General features: G+C 39.1%; 1 protein-coding gene across 1 annotated transcript in view; it reads left to right on the forward strand.

Moving 5' to 3' along the window:
- Nucleotides 1–14,658, forward strand: part of HTT (huntingtin) — a gene marked incomplete at its 5' end in the record, with an annotated part of 85,836 nt that extends 71,178 nt beyond the window's left edge. The window contains 14 exons of the mRNA XM_031060067.1: nt 736–836; nt 2,644–2,798; nt 3,168–3,307; nt 3,476–3,558; nt 3,820–3,950; nt 4,149–4,278; nt 5,037–5,192; nt 7,772–7,962; nt 8,404–8,518; nt 8,747–8,960; nt 9,105–9,210; nt 10,562–10,724; nt 11,361–11,521; nt 12,489–14,658. Of these exons, the coding sequence (XP_030915927.1) occupies nt 736–836; nt 2,644–2,798; nt 3,168–3,307; nt 3,476–3,558; nt 3,820–3,950; nt 4,149–4,278; nt 5,037–5,192; nt 7,772–7,962; nt 8,404–8,518; nt 8,747–8,960; nt 9,105–9,210; nt 10,562–10,724; nt 11,361–11,521; nt 12,489–12,702 (2,060 nt within the window). The remainder of the gene's footprint in view (nt 1–735; nt 837–2,643; nt 2,799–3,167; nt 3,308–3,475; nt 3,559–3,819; nt 3,951–4,148; nt 4,279–5,036; nt 5,193–7,771; nt 7,963–8,403; nt 8,519–8,746; nt 8,961–9,104; nt 9,211–10,561; nt 10,725–11,360; nt 11,522–12,488) is intronic.
- Between the last annotated feature and the right edge of the window lie 663 nt (nt 14,659–15,321).

A 15,321-nucleotide genomic window follows, 5' to 3' on the forward strand; every position in this document is an offset into this window, starting at 1 on the left:
GAAGACAGATAATATTTCAGAGCAGGTTAGTAATTGTGTACATTTTGTTCAATGAATAGAATAAATTGTAGAAATAAAGCCGAAAGTTATTCCACCTCAGGTAGATTTCAGTGTGCTCTTGCAGAATGACCATTTGTTTTCTGGAGCATATGCTTGATGGTATGTTTGAGAATATTTTGCTCCTCCCCCACTTTTTTCTATTAATGCACAGTATAAAGTCCTGTAGTGAGTTATGTCTGTAACCTGCCTTCAGCTCAGACATCAGAAGTTGAGTTGGACTAGAAGATCTTGAAAAAGTCCTTCCTACCAAACCATTCTATGAGTGTCTTAGCACAGTGTTTCCAGTCCTCTCCATCTTCTTGGAGCTGAAGGAGAGAAACTGCAATGTTGTTCTCTGGCATTCCCATCCACACCTAGTAGATCACAGAATCGCAGAATAAGCTGAATTTTAAGGGACCCACAAGGATCATTGAGTCCCAGCTCCTGGCCCTGCACAGCACCATCCCCAAGAGTCACACCATAGGCCTGAGAGTATTGTCCAAACACTTATTAAAATCTGTCAGGCTTGGTGCTGTGACCACTTCCCTGGGAAGTCTGTTCCATTACAAAAACCACCAAAATTAATATGAAGTGGTATGAAACTAAACCAGTGGAAACAATGTACCTTTTTTTAGTGCTGTTCCTTGTTTAGCTTTGTATTGAGACATCAGTGGCTATCTCTGAGTGTTTCCATAGGGTGGATCAGCCGTACTCAGTTTGAAGAGACTTGGGCAACTTTGCTTGGTGTGCTTGTAACTCAGCCCATTGTAATAGACCAGGAGGAGAACCAGCAAGAGGTAATGTATTCGTTGTATTTTTAAAGGAAATTTTACTTAAACCAAGAAAAGTGTTTCTATTAATAAAACTGTAAAGCAGAAAAGAAGTGACTAACACTAAAGAATTTTTTCTATTTTGTATTTCCTTTTTCTCATACCCTGGTGAGATCAGACAAATCCATCTTCTGGCTTAGAGCCTCTGCAAGCATGCAAATAGCGAGGAAAAAAATTAATGAAGCTGTTTCAACTCTTTATTAGTACATTACTCAACACAGTTTTTGGGGGGTTTTTGTAAGATTCTTGACTTGAAGTTAATTGACCTGAAGATGCATGTTCATATGTCTTGCTCCCACTTGTAGACTGTACATTGGATATCTGGGCTTCTAGCTTAGGTAAATGTTCAAGATTCAGTGGGGATCACAGCTGAAGAAATTTAGAGCAGAATTTGTGTCTAATTTATATACCAAAATTATGCATTTATATACCAATTCCTATACTAAGTATTTCTGTCTAAAGAGCAGCAACAAAACTGGGGCTGGGGCTGAGGGAGCTGAGGGTGTTTAGTCTCAGGAAGAGGAGGCTCAGGGGGATCCTTATCACTCTCCACAACTACCTGAAAGGAGGATGTAGCCAGGTGGGGATTGGTCTTGTCTGCCATCTCTCAGCTGAACTCCTTAAGATGCAGCAGGGAGGTTCAGATTGGATATTAGGAAAAGAATTTGCACTGAAAGAGGGATTAGGCATTGGAATAAGTTTCCCAGGGAGGTGATGGAGTCACTGTCTTTGTAAGTGTTCAGTAGGGATGTGGCACTTAGGGACATGGTCTAAGGGTGATTATGGTGGTACTGGATTAATTATTGTACTGGGTGGTCTCTGAAGGTCTCTTTCAACTTTCATGATTCTGTGAAAAGTCAATATAAGAGTGAACTTGGCTATCATGAAAGAGATTTTCCCTCTTCAACTGTCTTAACCTGCTAGCAACTAGCAGGTTCTAGTTCTTTGACCTGAAAGGATATTTTCCTAGGCTTGTTCATGGTCCTGATGGTAGGTGCAGAGCCTAAAGCAGTTTGAAGAATTTAGAGGACAAACTGTGGATCCTGAGTAGCAGACAAAGGGTTTTGCTTCCCTTGCATCCTAAGTGTCTGACTGCAAAAAGGAATAGGGAATCATCATCCCTCTTCCTTGGGTTAGCATTTTCTGTTAGTTACGCAGGCTTGGACACCTTGACTTAGCTGCTTTCTGCATAATGGCCATGGTGGGTCAGACTTAGGGCAATCTAGCTATTGGTTGTTCCTTATTTGTCATGTAGAGAGCATTTGTGGAACAAGAATAATATTGCTCCCTTGCTTTCCAAGACAGACCAGTACATTCAAAATTGCAAATATTTTAAGCGCTGTTGTAAATTCCAGTATGCTAATATTTTCTGAAATAAAAATAAAATTTTTTGAAAGTTGAACATTGGTTACCATCTTCCAAAGAGGATCAGATGCATTTGTGGTCTGATATTTTGTTTCAACAAGTAACTAATGGGTAGCTGCAAAGAAAGAGGCTAAAAACATTTTAAAAAGTTCTGAAATGGACACCTTGAGGTTTTAATGCTGTTAGGACAAGAGAAGGGTGCATGCAGAGTGATGAGAAGGAAGGATGTGCTGCTGCTGCCTTCAGTGCTTTTTGTGCATTGTTTATGTCACATAAATTTCTGGATGGGAAAAAGAGCAGGTGTCAGGCTTATTAATGATAATTTAGTGAAACCTGACAAACTGATACTCAGAGCTTTTGGGATTTATTTTTTTTTAACAATTCAAATTACAATGAGTTCATTTTACAGGAAGATACAGAGAGGACCCAGATCAATGTTCTGGCAGTGCAAGCCATAACCTCCCTGGTGCTGAGTGCAATGACCATTCCTGTTGCAGGCAATCCAGCAGTCAGCTGCTTGGAGCAGCAGCCCCGCAACAAAGCTTTAAAAGCTCTGGACACAAGGTATTTGTTTTCACTTGTTTTCAAATGCATAAAACTTGTGGTTAATACATAATGATGACAGTTGCTTAGTCTAGTTGTAGGAAAAATATGTGTAGATTGTATTTTCTAAGTAAGAGTATATATGGATGGATCTATTTACATACAAGTTGCATGGATTTAGCATTGTGAACCTGCTGACTTAAAAGATTATCTGAAAAATATAACATCTTAATAAAATCTAGTAAACAGTGGGCAGAACATATTTTTCAGCATTTTCATTTCCCTGATACTGAAAATAAGCATAGACACACAACATTACAGTGTGAGCCAGACTTGCACAAAACTGTTAAAGGAAAAATCTGCTAAAATTGATTTCTCTTGGGCTTTTAGGTTTGGGAGGAAGCTGAGTGTTATCAGGGGAATTGTTGAACAGGAAATCCAGGCAATGGTGTCTAAGAGAGATAATATTGCTACTCATCACTTATACCAAGCTTGGGACCCTGTTCCATCACTTTCTCCTGCTACTACAGGTAAATGCTTGTTTGTGGGGGAGAAGGGGGGAGTGAATTTCTTTCACATTTAAAATGTGGAAAAGGTATTCTCAGAAAAATTTGAAATCCAGTTTGTGGGAAATGAAGCCATTTTCACATGTACTTTATTATGTACTTTTAAAAAATTCATCCTGTGTTTCATTGCAGGTGCTCTAATCAGCCATGAAAAACTCTTACTGCAGATCAATACTGAACGAGAAATAGGAGATATGGATTATAAATTGGGACAGGTTTGTTTAAAGCTCAACTTTAAACTTGAATTTTATTACATTTCTTCCAGTTCTGAAAAATTATTTAAGAAGCATTACTTGACATCAAATAGAAACTAACTAAACTAAGTGTCGTAACTGGGTGTCTCATCAGCTAGAAGGCTTTGTGTTGCCTGTCATTTAAATAAAAGTATGTTTGGCTTCTAAGATTCTTCTAGGCTGACTATTGGGGTGTTAAATGCACTTCTTTGCTATTTGTTTTTCTCTTGTGTGTGTTGTAAGGTCTCTATACACTCCATATGGTTAGGAAATAATATCACTCCACTAAGAGAAGAAGAGTGGGGTGAGGATGAAGAAGATGAGAACGATGTACCTGCTCCTTCCTCACCACCTACCTCTCCTATCAACACCAGGTATCTTTTTTTTTTCCAACTTTTCACTTTTGAGTCATAGATAAGGTTTTATTTCTTCATTGAGTTCAATAAGCTGGGTTTATAAATTGCGTGCTGTTAAATAACTGTATTATTTCAAATTGGGTGCTGTTAAATAACTGCATTATTTAGCAAGGTTTAAGAATAGCTATTTTAAGAGTTGTTTACTGTTCCTTGCAGGAAACACCGGGCTGGTGTGGATATCCATTCTTGTTCTCAGTTCTTGCTTGAGCTGTACAGTCAGTGGATATTGCCATCCAACCCCAGCAAGAGAACACCAGTGATTCTGATCAGTGAAGTGGTGCGATCAGTAAGTCTCAGTTGTTATTCAGAGTCATAACTGAGCATGTGTTACAAGTAGCATTTATAAAGCATCTTTTAATATATGGAACACACAGAATTTTCTTGGCAGTGCTATTCTGTGGGCAGCACAGAAATACAGCTTGGGCAAGTACAGCATTAGACTGATTTAAGCTATATAAGCATCAGAATTTTGTATTCTGCTGCTACATTACAAATACTTTATTGCTACTTAATGGCAGTTTATATTTTACTTGACTACTTGCTAAAGCAAGATTTTCTTATCCTATCCCTTTGTGAGAAAATGGAGATGGAACAAAAATATATTTGAGAATTGAGTTGATTATTAAGCGTAGAAGCAAAACTAAAGAACACAGGTGTGGAATGTGTCTTGACAGCCATTTTTCACTATCATTCTTATGACTTAAAATGAAACTAGCCTTGCAAGAGAAGTATGTGTTGTATGTTTTGGGATGGTTTAGTACATTGTAAATAGCAATGTTCATGTCCCAGAGTTACTTACTGTAGTGGCTTTGATTTTGTAAACTTTTTGGTAAAAAGGACTTCTTGGAGGTCATTATTATCTGAGATGAATGGTGGAATTAATTCTGGACAACAATAGTAATAGTTATTTCAGACCATTGAGTAAATGTTTACACATTTAATAGATCAATTGAAGAATCTTTTGCCCACAATTTTAAGGGGGACTCAATTTTTAGCTGTCTGCTAGTAGGAATTTTTTAATATTCCATGTTAATTTCCTTACAGCTTCTGGCAGTGTCAGACTTATTTACAGAAAGGAATCAGTTTGAGATGATGTACACAACACTGACAGAGTTGAGAAAGGTGCATCCATCAGAAGATGAGATTCTTGTACAGTATTTGATACCAGCTACTTGTAAAGCTGCTGCTGTTCTTGGAATGGTAAGAAATTCTCAGAAAGTTTATTGCAAATTCATGAGTGTTTAGGTTAACTCAGCTTCTGCTGCAAAACCTGGTATACTTTTTAAGGGGGGTTTGTCTCTAAGAATATCCTTTAGCTGATCTGCATGGCTGTAAGAGTAATAGGATATGTATTCTGGGCTTTCAGAGTTTGCAAACATTATCTCCAATTGCCCTGTATTCCAACAGAAAGGTTGCTTGATTTGATATTTTTCTGAGGTTTGAGCATAATTTAATGTGCTTTTTGGTTTGTTGTATTGAGTTCAGTGTTGCCTCTGCCCTGGACTCTGAATTTGTTACATTTCAGGCCAGAAATAAGGACTTGCAGAACAGCTTTTGCTAGATGTGTGTTGCTGGGGAATGGCTGTAATCTCATGGGAAGCTGGGACAGTGCATGTGATGAAACTATAGTCCCAGATAGTCAGGCATCCCTTTTCTCTCCCTCACTCTTCCCTCCACTGCATCACTCTGTCTTGAAATGTGTAGACCAGAAGTACCTTTCAGTGAACATTTCAGAGGAAAAAAAATTACAAATCATTTTGGAAGGAGTTAGCACTTCTAGAAACTCTGAGACTAATATAAAGCTATATGGGTAATAGTGGTAACAGAAATTCTGAAAGGCTTTTAGGGTGGGGCTTTCAGTAGCTATTGCAGCAGCCACTCTGCAAGGGAAGGCTGGGAACATGATGGCAAACATACAGAAACAGTTTTAGAGATCAGCTTATTTTGACTAGGCTGTCATTTCCCACTCAGTGAGCTAATAACACCTTCTCACAAGCAAACAGCTGAATATAACAGCTTGGTGGGACCTAAAAAACAAGAAGCTGATTCCATCAGGAGTTGCTTGTTTTTCTGTGCTCAGCTATGTAGAAAATCTGCTTAAAAAGAGCAGCTAGAGAGCAGACATTGTCTCAAACTGGCCTCTATCTTAGATAATTCATGAGTAAAGGGACAAGGTAAAGCAACTAATTTCTACTAATTACTTAGATAGTAAGAAGAAGACTTTCCAAAACTGAAATTCAAAATCAATTCTGTACATTCCAGTAAGTTGTGGTATTTGGTAACAGGGAGTGAAGTATCTGCTTGACCTGTGAATACTGAACATAAAGTTGTGGAATCATTTAGGTTGGAAAAGACCCTTGAGATCATTGAGTTGAACCATTCACCAAACTAAACCATTTCCCTAAGAATGGAGCCTAAGGAGGCTCAGGGGGGACCTTAGGAGTCTTCAAGTTCTTGAAAGATTATAGCAAAGTATGGGTCAGTCTCTTCTCTCAGGTGACAGGACAAGAGGAGATGGCTTCAGGTTGTGCCAGAGGAGGTTTGGGTTGGCTGTTAGGAAGAATTTCTTCACTGGAAGGGTGGTTAAGCATTGGAGCAGGCTGCCCAGAGAAGTGGCAGAGTCACCACCCCTGCAGATGTTCCAGAAATGACTGGACATGGCACTCAGTGCTGTGGTTTACTTGATGGTGGTGCTCAGTCAAAGGTTGGACTCCATGATCTTGGAGGTTTTTTCCAACCTTAATGATTCTGTGAAATACAGGGTGACAGTCACTGCCCTGGTCCTGCTGGCCACAGCACTGTTGATCCAGGTCAGCTGCCATTGGCCTTCTTGGCCACCTGGGCACGCGTGGCTCATGTTCAGCCGCTCTCCTCACCCAGCACCCCCAGGTCCTTTTCCACGGGGCCCTTTCCAGCCACTCTGCCCCAGCTGTGGCACTGCAGGGGTTGTTGTGACCCAGGGGCAGGACCCAGCACTTGGCCTTTTTGAACCTCAGACCCTTGGCCTTGTCCCAGTGATCCAGCCTGTCCAGATCCCTTTGCAGAGTCTCCCTCACTTCCAGCAGATCAGCATCCTGCCCAGCTGAAAGTACACTTATTCCCTCATCCAGATTACAGAATTGGTGGAGGGAAAGATGTGTAGCTCTGAGTACCAGTGGTCTCAGAGAATAATAAATGAATGGTCTTCCCAGGGAGGTGGTAGAATCACTATCTCTGGATGTGTTTAAAAAAAGACTGGACATGGCACTTGGTGCTATAGTCTAGTTGAGGTGTTAGGGCTTATGTTGGACTCGATCTTAGAGGTCTCTTTCAACCTCATTATTCTGTGATTCTGTGAATGGAATGATGTGCTATGAGTTTAGTAGACAGATAGTAGATGGCAGAGGATAGTTGTCTGGTGCCAGTCTGTTTCAGATGGAAGCATCCTTTGTGCTTACTTGGAAGGCCACAAAATTTCAATTGTTCAAGTCCTATATTCTTAATAGGAAGTACTATTTACTGAACTAATCCTTATCTTATTTGGGGTTTTTTGATTTTAAATCGTGACATAACTTTGTACAAATAAAACAAAGTAGCATCAATTTCCTAATTAATCTGCAACTCATCTCTTATCTGATTGTATTAGTCTTGTGACATTTATTCAAAGTACTTTAAGCCAGGCTCTGGTTTGTTCCCTATTTTCTGCTCTTTAATTTGTTCCAAGTATTTCTGAATGACAGGACTTGCCAGTATTTAAACCAGTGTTGATTTCTAATGAGTGCTCTTGTTGGGTGTATCAGGATAAAGCTGTGGCTGAACCAGTGAGTCGACTGCTGGAATCAACCCTGAGGAGCACCCACATGCCAAGTCGCATTGGAGCTCTGCATGGAATTCTTTACATCCTTGAGTGTGACTTGCTGGATGAGACAGCAAAGCAGCTCATTCCAATTATCAGCGAGTATCTGCTCTCCAATTTGAGAGGAGTAGCACAGTAAGACTCTTCTCCCTTTCCTCCTGGCTCCAAACTGTTGCATGTTTATGTCTGAACAAAAAGGCTCTCTGTTGTTGGCAGCTGCCAGTAGATTTTAGAGCAGGCTGTTGTATCAAGCAGGTTTTAGCATTTTCATTGAAAATATCATCCAATTTTAGGTTTAATTTACAGAGTGAAATGGTATTTGAGGATGAGAAAACTGTTTGATAGTACAGGCTTTCATGTCTTTGGTAAACTTGTGTTACTTAAACCTCATTTTTCTGTCCTTTTCATGATAAGCAATGTTCTCTTACGGCACCTCAGCAATACTTCCTGTGATTTTAAAAAGGGTTTAGTTTTCATGTTCAAAAATACTTTGAATTTCTAGAAATTGTTTATAGTGTCTCTGTTTGTGACCTAAACAACTTTGGTGTGACCACTAGTGTTTTTGCTCATTTGCAGTTGTGTGAATATCCATAACCAAGAGCACATTTTGGTCATGTGTGCAGCTGCTTTCTATTTGATTGAGAATTACCCACTTGATGTAGGGCCTGAATTCTCTGCAGGAATTATACAGGTATGTTGTGATGCCTCCAGTGAGGGGTGGTTCTTGTAACCTGAGACCACCACATGAGCTGTCTTTAACACTAAACTTGGACACTGAGGTGTAGGTATGCTTTTGGGTTTAATCAGTTTTTGTTATTACCTGATGCCATTCATGCTGTTGTGGTGTGGTGCTTGAAGATGACCTAAATACACCTCAAAACCAAGTAGTTGGTTTTTTTTTTTTTTTGCTTTATTTCAGATGTGTGGAGTCATGGTGTCTGGAAGTGATGAATCAACACCATCCATTATTTATCACTGTGTCCTGAGAGGATTGGAACGACTCCTCCTTTCAGAGCAGCTTTCCAGGCTGGACAGTGAGTCCCTGGTTAAGCTGAGTGTTGACAGGGTGAATGTGCAGAGCCCCCACAGAGCAATGGCAGCCCTGGGATTGATGCTGACTTGTATGTACACAGGTATTCACTTTTTTTATACTTCTCATGTGCTGGGAGACTGGCTTGCTAACAGTGCTAATTTTCTTAATTTATTTTTGTTACCAAGAGTAAAAGAAGTGTATTTTAACATCCACAATGAACTTATAACAAATTATTTTGGTTTAGGAAAGGAAAAAATCAGCCCCAGCCGTATCCCAGATGCAAATCCTGGTGCTCCTGACAGTGAATCTGTGATTGTTGCTATGGAACGAGTATCTGTCCTTTTTGATAGGTAAGAGAACAAAATGTGTAAATCAGGCTCTGGGAGGGAAAGGATTGTGTTTGCCACTGCTTGGTCACTTCTCTATTTGACAGTTCTAAAAATTAATTAATGATGTTTCTCTACTTACTGTTGCTTAAAAGTTACACTCCTGGTATACACAGTAACACTGATGGAATTGCTGAAGGCAGCACAAATGTGCGGAATGTAAATGAAAACCAGACATGTCCAAACCGATACTGTGTGTTCCACAAACCATAATACTTCATAAATGTATTTCCAGCTCCCTTCAGGTCAAACTCTTAAGTACTTTTCAGGATGTCTTCTACATAATCAAGGATATAAATCCAGTTTACAGGAAATAATCTTTCTAACCACCCTAAAGAGTTTAAAACTTTTCCCCCCCTTTCCCTCCTCACAAGAGTTGCTCTTTCTGAGGCTGTTAAGTAATTGCAGTGGAAGGATACAGTAAAACTTCTGTATTCACATGGAACTCATTAATGGGAACATTTCAAAACCCCTGTTTTGATCTGACAATCTCAAGCTGTCTTAAGTGAGTATAGCATGTTAGATTTTGTGTAGTAGTTTGTGGGTAATGGTTTACATTTTTTAAAGTGTTCAGTGGTTTTTCCATAAAACTGGAGGAGGGTTTCACTTCTGTACTTGGTGAGAACAGAACTAGAGCAGTGCTTGAGTGTTTTTGAATATATCACTCTGAAGAGCTAGCAAAACAAATGTGACTACTACAAGCAAAAAATAACTTTTGCAGGGAAGAATCACATGATGGTAACTTGATACATCAACAGATGCTGCCTTTATTAGAAAGACTTTCCAATTAGTGTTATTTAAACAAAGTTGTCTGTAGGTTGGAGTATCTTTTCCCCACTTTACACAACAATAGAGCTTGCTTTTCTCATTGGATATGTTGGTCATTCTGAGCTTGAATAAAAAATGCCAAGATGTTATGAATGAAAACTAGTGTTCTGCTTATAAGTGGTCTTTTCTCTGGTAACTAGGAGTGATCTCCCTGTCCTTTTTTGTTCTTGTTTAGTTTTTTCAGCATTCCTGTTGGTAAGTCTCATCTCTGATATAATTCCAGACCTTCAAAAAACATGATTATTCAAAACAGAAAAGGGGAGAGTGTGGGGTAAGGACACACCTGTAACAGCTTTTGACAGCTTTGATAGACCTCTGTGGGTAGTCTGTTATTAAGATTACATAAAGATTTGGATTCATCAGTGCTGAGAACTTGCCTACTCAGAGATGAAAGTAAAATGTTCTTTCCATTGCCAATTAAATTGGAAAAGAACAAGATATGTGTTGACATTCAATCATAATGTATTTAATTTTTTATTATTTTCAGGATCAGGAAGGGATTTCCCTTTGAAGCTCGAGTAGTGGCTCGGATTCTTCCACAGTTCCTTGATGATTTTTTCCCCCCACAAGATGTAATGAACAAAGTCATTGGGGAATTTCTGTCCAATCAGCAGCCATACCCACAATTCATGGCAACAGTAGTTTATAAGGTAGTATTGATACATTTATTTTTCTTAAATGTTTCAGAAAATTTCTGAATAATTGACAGCTCAGCTGAAGGGCCATATACCACTTGTTAATTAGATCTAAAAAACCTGCCATGATTGAGCTGTCCTGCTGTGAGCTTTGCCTTCCAGGCATCATTGAGGGCTAGAATTGCCATGTCACCTAGAGGCCAAAGCTCACAGCAGGACAGTCCAGTCACTGATAATGAGAAATAAAAGAAAGTTAGTGGTTGTGATCCTGGTGCTCAGATTCTAGATCTGAGAGAGCCATCACCTTGTGAGCCTAACAGGCAAGCCCCTGTGGCTTCAGCTGGGCCTCTGGGCTTTTGGCTCTTCAGCACCTGCTGGACTTGTGCATCCCTGGAGAGTGCATGTGCACAGCACACGTGATCTATAAAAAACAGAGGCACCACACAAGTTGCATATTTCTATGTGATTGCTTCAGTTTGGCACATTTGCCACAAGTCCAGTTCACTAATTCATTAGACTCAGAGTTGTCTCCAGAAATCCAGTTTGTGACCCTCTGAGCTTTATAGCCAGAGAGAACCTTTACAAGAGAAACTGAACTTTCTCCCATATCCACCCACCCTGTCTTTTATTCCTGTGTACAATATTTTGCAGGTGTTCCAGACACTGCATAGCACTGGACAATCCTCCATGGTCCGTGACTGGGTGATGCTCTCCCTCTCCAATTTCACACAAAGAACACCTGTGGCAATGGCAATGTGGAGTCTTTCCTGTTTTTTTGTCAGTGCTTCCACCAGTCAATGGATTTCAGCAATGTATCCTAAAAAGATGGAATGTGTGCCATTTCTGGGTAATTACAGTGTAAAGCCTTGAAGGATAAGAGTACAAGTGTAAGACACAAAAAAGGCAGTTTTAATGCAGATAGTAATGGTGCATATTGCTTTGTACTGTTGGTACCTCGGGAAAAAAGAGAACACCTAAACAGATTATGAGAACAAAGTTATCTAAAACTACTGCTTTAAGATCAGTTCCTTTTGGCTATGCAAGATGATTGGGAAAGTCCTCACTTTGAAGGACTTTTTAAAAGCTTCATCAAGATAGTATTGCTGTGACCTTTAAAAGCTTTGCTCTGTGTTCCTTCTGCAAGATAAAATATACTGAAGAAAATGTAAGAAACCAACAAACTCAAAATCAAGAGAATTATCCTCTACATCCAAACTGTATTTTGCAGTTATCACCCTGGCTGTGCACTGCAGTAATAGTGGGCTTTGGCAATGGAATTGCATTGGTCAAATAAATTGGAACAGACTTATTCCAATTTATCTATATATCTATCTTTATATATATATGTGTGTGTGTGTGGTATTAGTGCTGGATTTATTTAAAAACAAATAAACAAACCCTTGAAACAAACAGAAAAATAACTAGTGCATCTTGTGTGCAGACAAAAAAATGGCCATTTGTCATGTTTGGGACATCCTAATGAGTCCCAACCTCAGCAGTGCTCTTTGGCTCTCAGCAGTTGCTGATTGCATCGTTTGCTCCAATGGATAAAGAAGACTACTGCCAGCTTGAAGTTAATTTCTGAGGATAAGAAATTGTGTGATGTTAAGGAAGAAATAGGATTTATGTAGTAGCAGTTAATTGTCAGATGACAGCATTTTGCACTTGAACGTTGTTGGTGAACTTAAGAATAAGCTGTTTTAATGGAGAACAGTGTTTAAACTGCTAAACCAAAAGAGAGTCAATGTCTGTCATAAATGACCTTAACTTGTATTTCAGTCTTCCACATATTATTAGCAGAATGGGGAAATCAGAGCAGGTGGATGTTAACATCTTCTGTTTGGTGGCCATAGACTTCTACCGACACCAGATCGATGAGGAGCTGGATCGGAGAGCCTTCCAGTCGGTGTTTGAGGTGGTGGCATCTCCAGGAACCCCATACCACCGCCTCCTGACCTGTTTGCAAAATGTCCACAAGGTCACAGCATGCTGAACAACCTGATGTGTAGTGGAAATGCATGACTAGTGTTGGAATATGAGTTATGAGGAATGCAAGATGAAGAAAATACCTGGGGGTTGCATTTGTGATAAATTCGGACCTGTCAGTTTTCCTTCCAGCATGCATGGACAAGTGCTCTGCAGCACTGGAAATCACCTGAGAAGTCAAGTGTAGTTGTTGTTGACACCAAACACCTCTAAGTGGAATGAAGTATGTCAGTGTTTTTCAAGTGATGGTGGGGACTAAAGAAGCCACACATCCAGGCTGTAAAATATGAGCTAGTACCACATGCAAGGTATTTGATATTCCTCTTCTTCCCAATATGCAGCTGAAGCCACTGTGGTGCAGCAGTAAAGCACTGACAGACTGTTATTGCAACGTGCAGTCATTAGCCAACTTCATAGTTTTATGTACCTGTATATACTGTTGTGTAGTACAGAATAGAATTTGTTTCCTAATGTCTCTCCCAAACAAGGAAAAGAGAAAATGGCTTTTATGATTTACACTTCCAGCATGTAATTTCTCTCTCTGGATTTTCTGATATCCAGTGGTGTATGTGTTGGTGATACCAGAGATATAGTGCACATACGTAACCACACGTTTTTCTTTTTTCTTCTCAGGATTTCAAATTTGAGTACAGTATATCAGTGAAAGAAATTTTAACTTAAATATTTCTATATTATGTACAGTATGTAAAATTGTAAGATGTGTGGTGCATGAGCTGTGCTGTAATTGGAGATGAACAAAAGCCATGCTACTGAATGTCTTGACATCTGTATTGTCCTCGTTTTTTTCCTCATTCTTGAATTCATGTTCCTTTTGGAAATCCATCTTAATGTACAGATTACATCTTGTTTTGCATCTCACTTTTTCTTAAAGTGCTTTAAAACTGGAATATGTTGATTAATTTGTCTTGAGAAACTGTACTAAGGAGGCATTCTTGTGATCCACTTTACTGTAGCTTCTTTGTAATTCCTTAATTTTGCGGCATAATGGTAAAAAAGAGGACTAGTTACTCTGGATCAAACTTTAGATACTTAAGAAACTGCTCTTATTTGCTGCACAGCATTTTAAGAGACAAAATGGTGCAAGCTCCCCAGTAGTCAACAACCATTTGACCTCTCCTAACTGAGACCATGGAGTCATCTGGACCACTCTCATGTGAACAAATATGTGGTAGCAGTAAAGAATCAGAAGGCTGCTGTGGTCTACTTTGGGACTGGCTAAAGTGTTAGATTACACAACCTCTTTTATTACCTGTTGTATCCATAATGCTTTAGACACAAACACAAATATCCATGAATTTCAGGACACTGCACAGGGCCAGATTTAGCTTTTACTCACCATCCAGGGAATGCCATTGATTCCTAAGCTTTACATGAGGAAATCTAGCACAGCATTTGTCTTTAGTTGTATTTAAGTCTTTCATTATAGAGAAATGATACCTTGGTTCTCAGTCAGATCCTACATTCAACCTCTCTTCATTTTCTTATCACACCTTTTGGTGACACTTGGAAAAATGAGATAGTGTTGTCAGGAGGAGCATGTACTGTATGTATTTCTGTATATAATGTATATGTTGAAATTATACACATGTGACAACATTTAATGTATACAGATGTGTATATTTGTATTTATTAAACCCATGTATTTAAACTAATTCCAATCTAGACCAAAAATTGTTGCTCTGCCCTTAAATTGATTACAAAGGAATTGTCCACTGGTGTCGCTTCCTTTTAGAAACTGGTAGAGGAAATTGATAGTATGGGCAGCAGAAACAACTGTAGATGTTGCTGTATTTAGCTCTCTACAGGTCTTATTATCTAGAGCAATTATTTCTGTCCTAAGTTGGGTTACTCTTCTTCCTTGGGCCACAACACTGTGGTGATTTTTAAAAGAAACTGAACAGGGTTTCAGAAAAAGGTTTAATAAAATAGATACTGTTTGAAAGTTTTTGAGTTATATTGGAAATTATCTTAATTCTGATAAAAGTCTTAATTCCAGGCAGTGAGATATAATGCCCTGTGTTTGCATTAAGGGGTAGTATAGATCACTCTTCCCTTTTGTAATCACCAATAATCGTTTTGTACTGTAAACCCACACACCAGTCAGTTTTTGTATGATATATAGTTTAAGTGAAGATATTTTTGTAAGCTATTTTCCAGAATTTAAAATAGATTTTAATATATTTTTTAAGCATCAGGTTAGTCAAATTCTCACCATATAACAGTATATGTTGTGTTATGAAACTGTTAAATTCTTCATAATTTTAAGCTCCTCATGATTAACACAGACCAGCTGATTACTTTACCTTGGGATCACAGGAACTAGACCCTTTCTGAAACCTTCCAAACCAGCTTGGGACTTGCTATAGAATCTTTCAAGCCAGTGAAGAAATACATTGAATTAAGCAGTCAGCACAGCTGGGTGAAAAACATGAGATGTGACAGACTCCCATTCCTCAAATGCCTCTTGCCAGCCTTAGAGCAAGTATATGCATTACCTGTTCCAAGACAAGCTCTAGAGCTGATGCAGTCACTTCTAACCTCACACAGATTCACTGGTAATAACTTCATCTGTTTTAACCTCTCTTGGAGATTGTTGTAGTGTCTG

This window comes from Geospiza fortis, unplaced genomic scaffold, assembly GCF_000277835.1.
Source record: "Geospiza fortis unplaced genomic scaffold, GeoFor_1.0 scaffold147, whole genome shotgun sequence".
NCBI lineage: Eukaryota > Metazoa > Chordata > Aves > Passeriformes > Thraupidae > Geospiza > Geospiza fortis.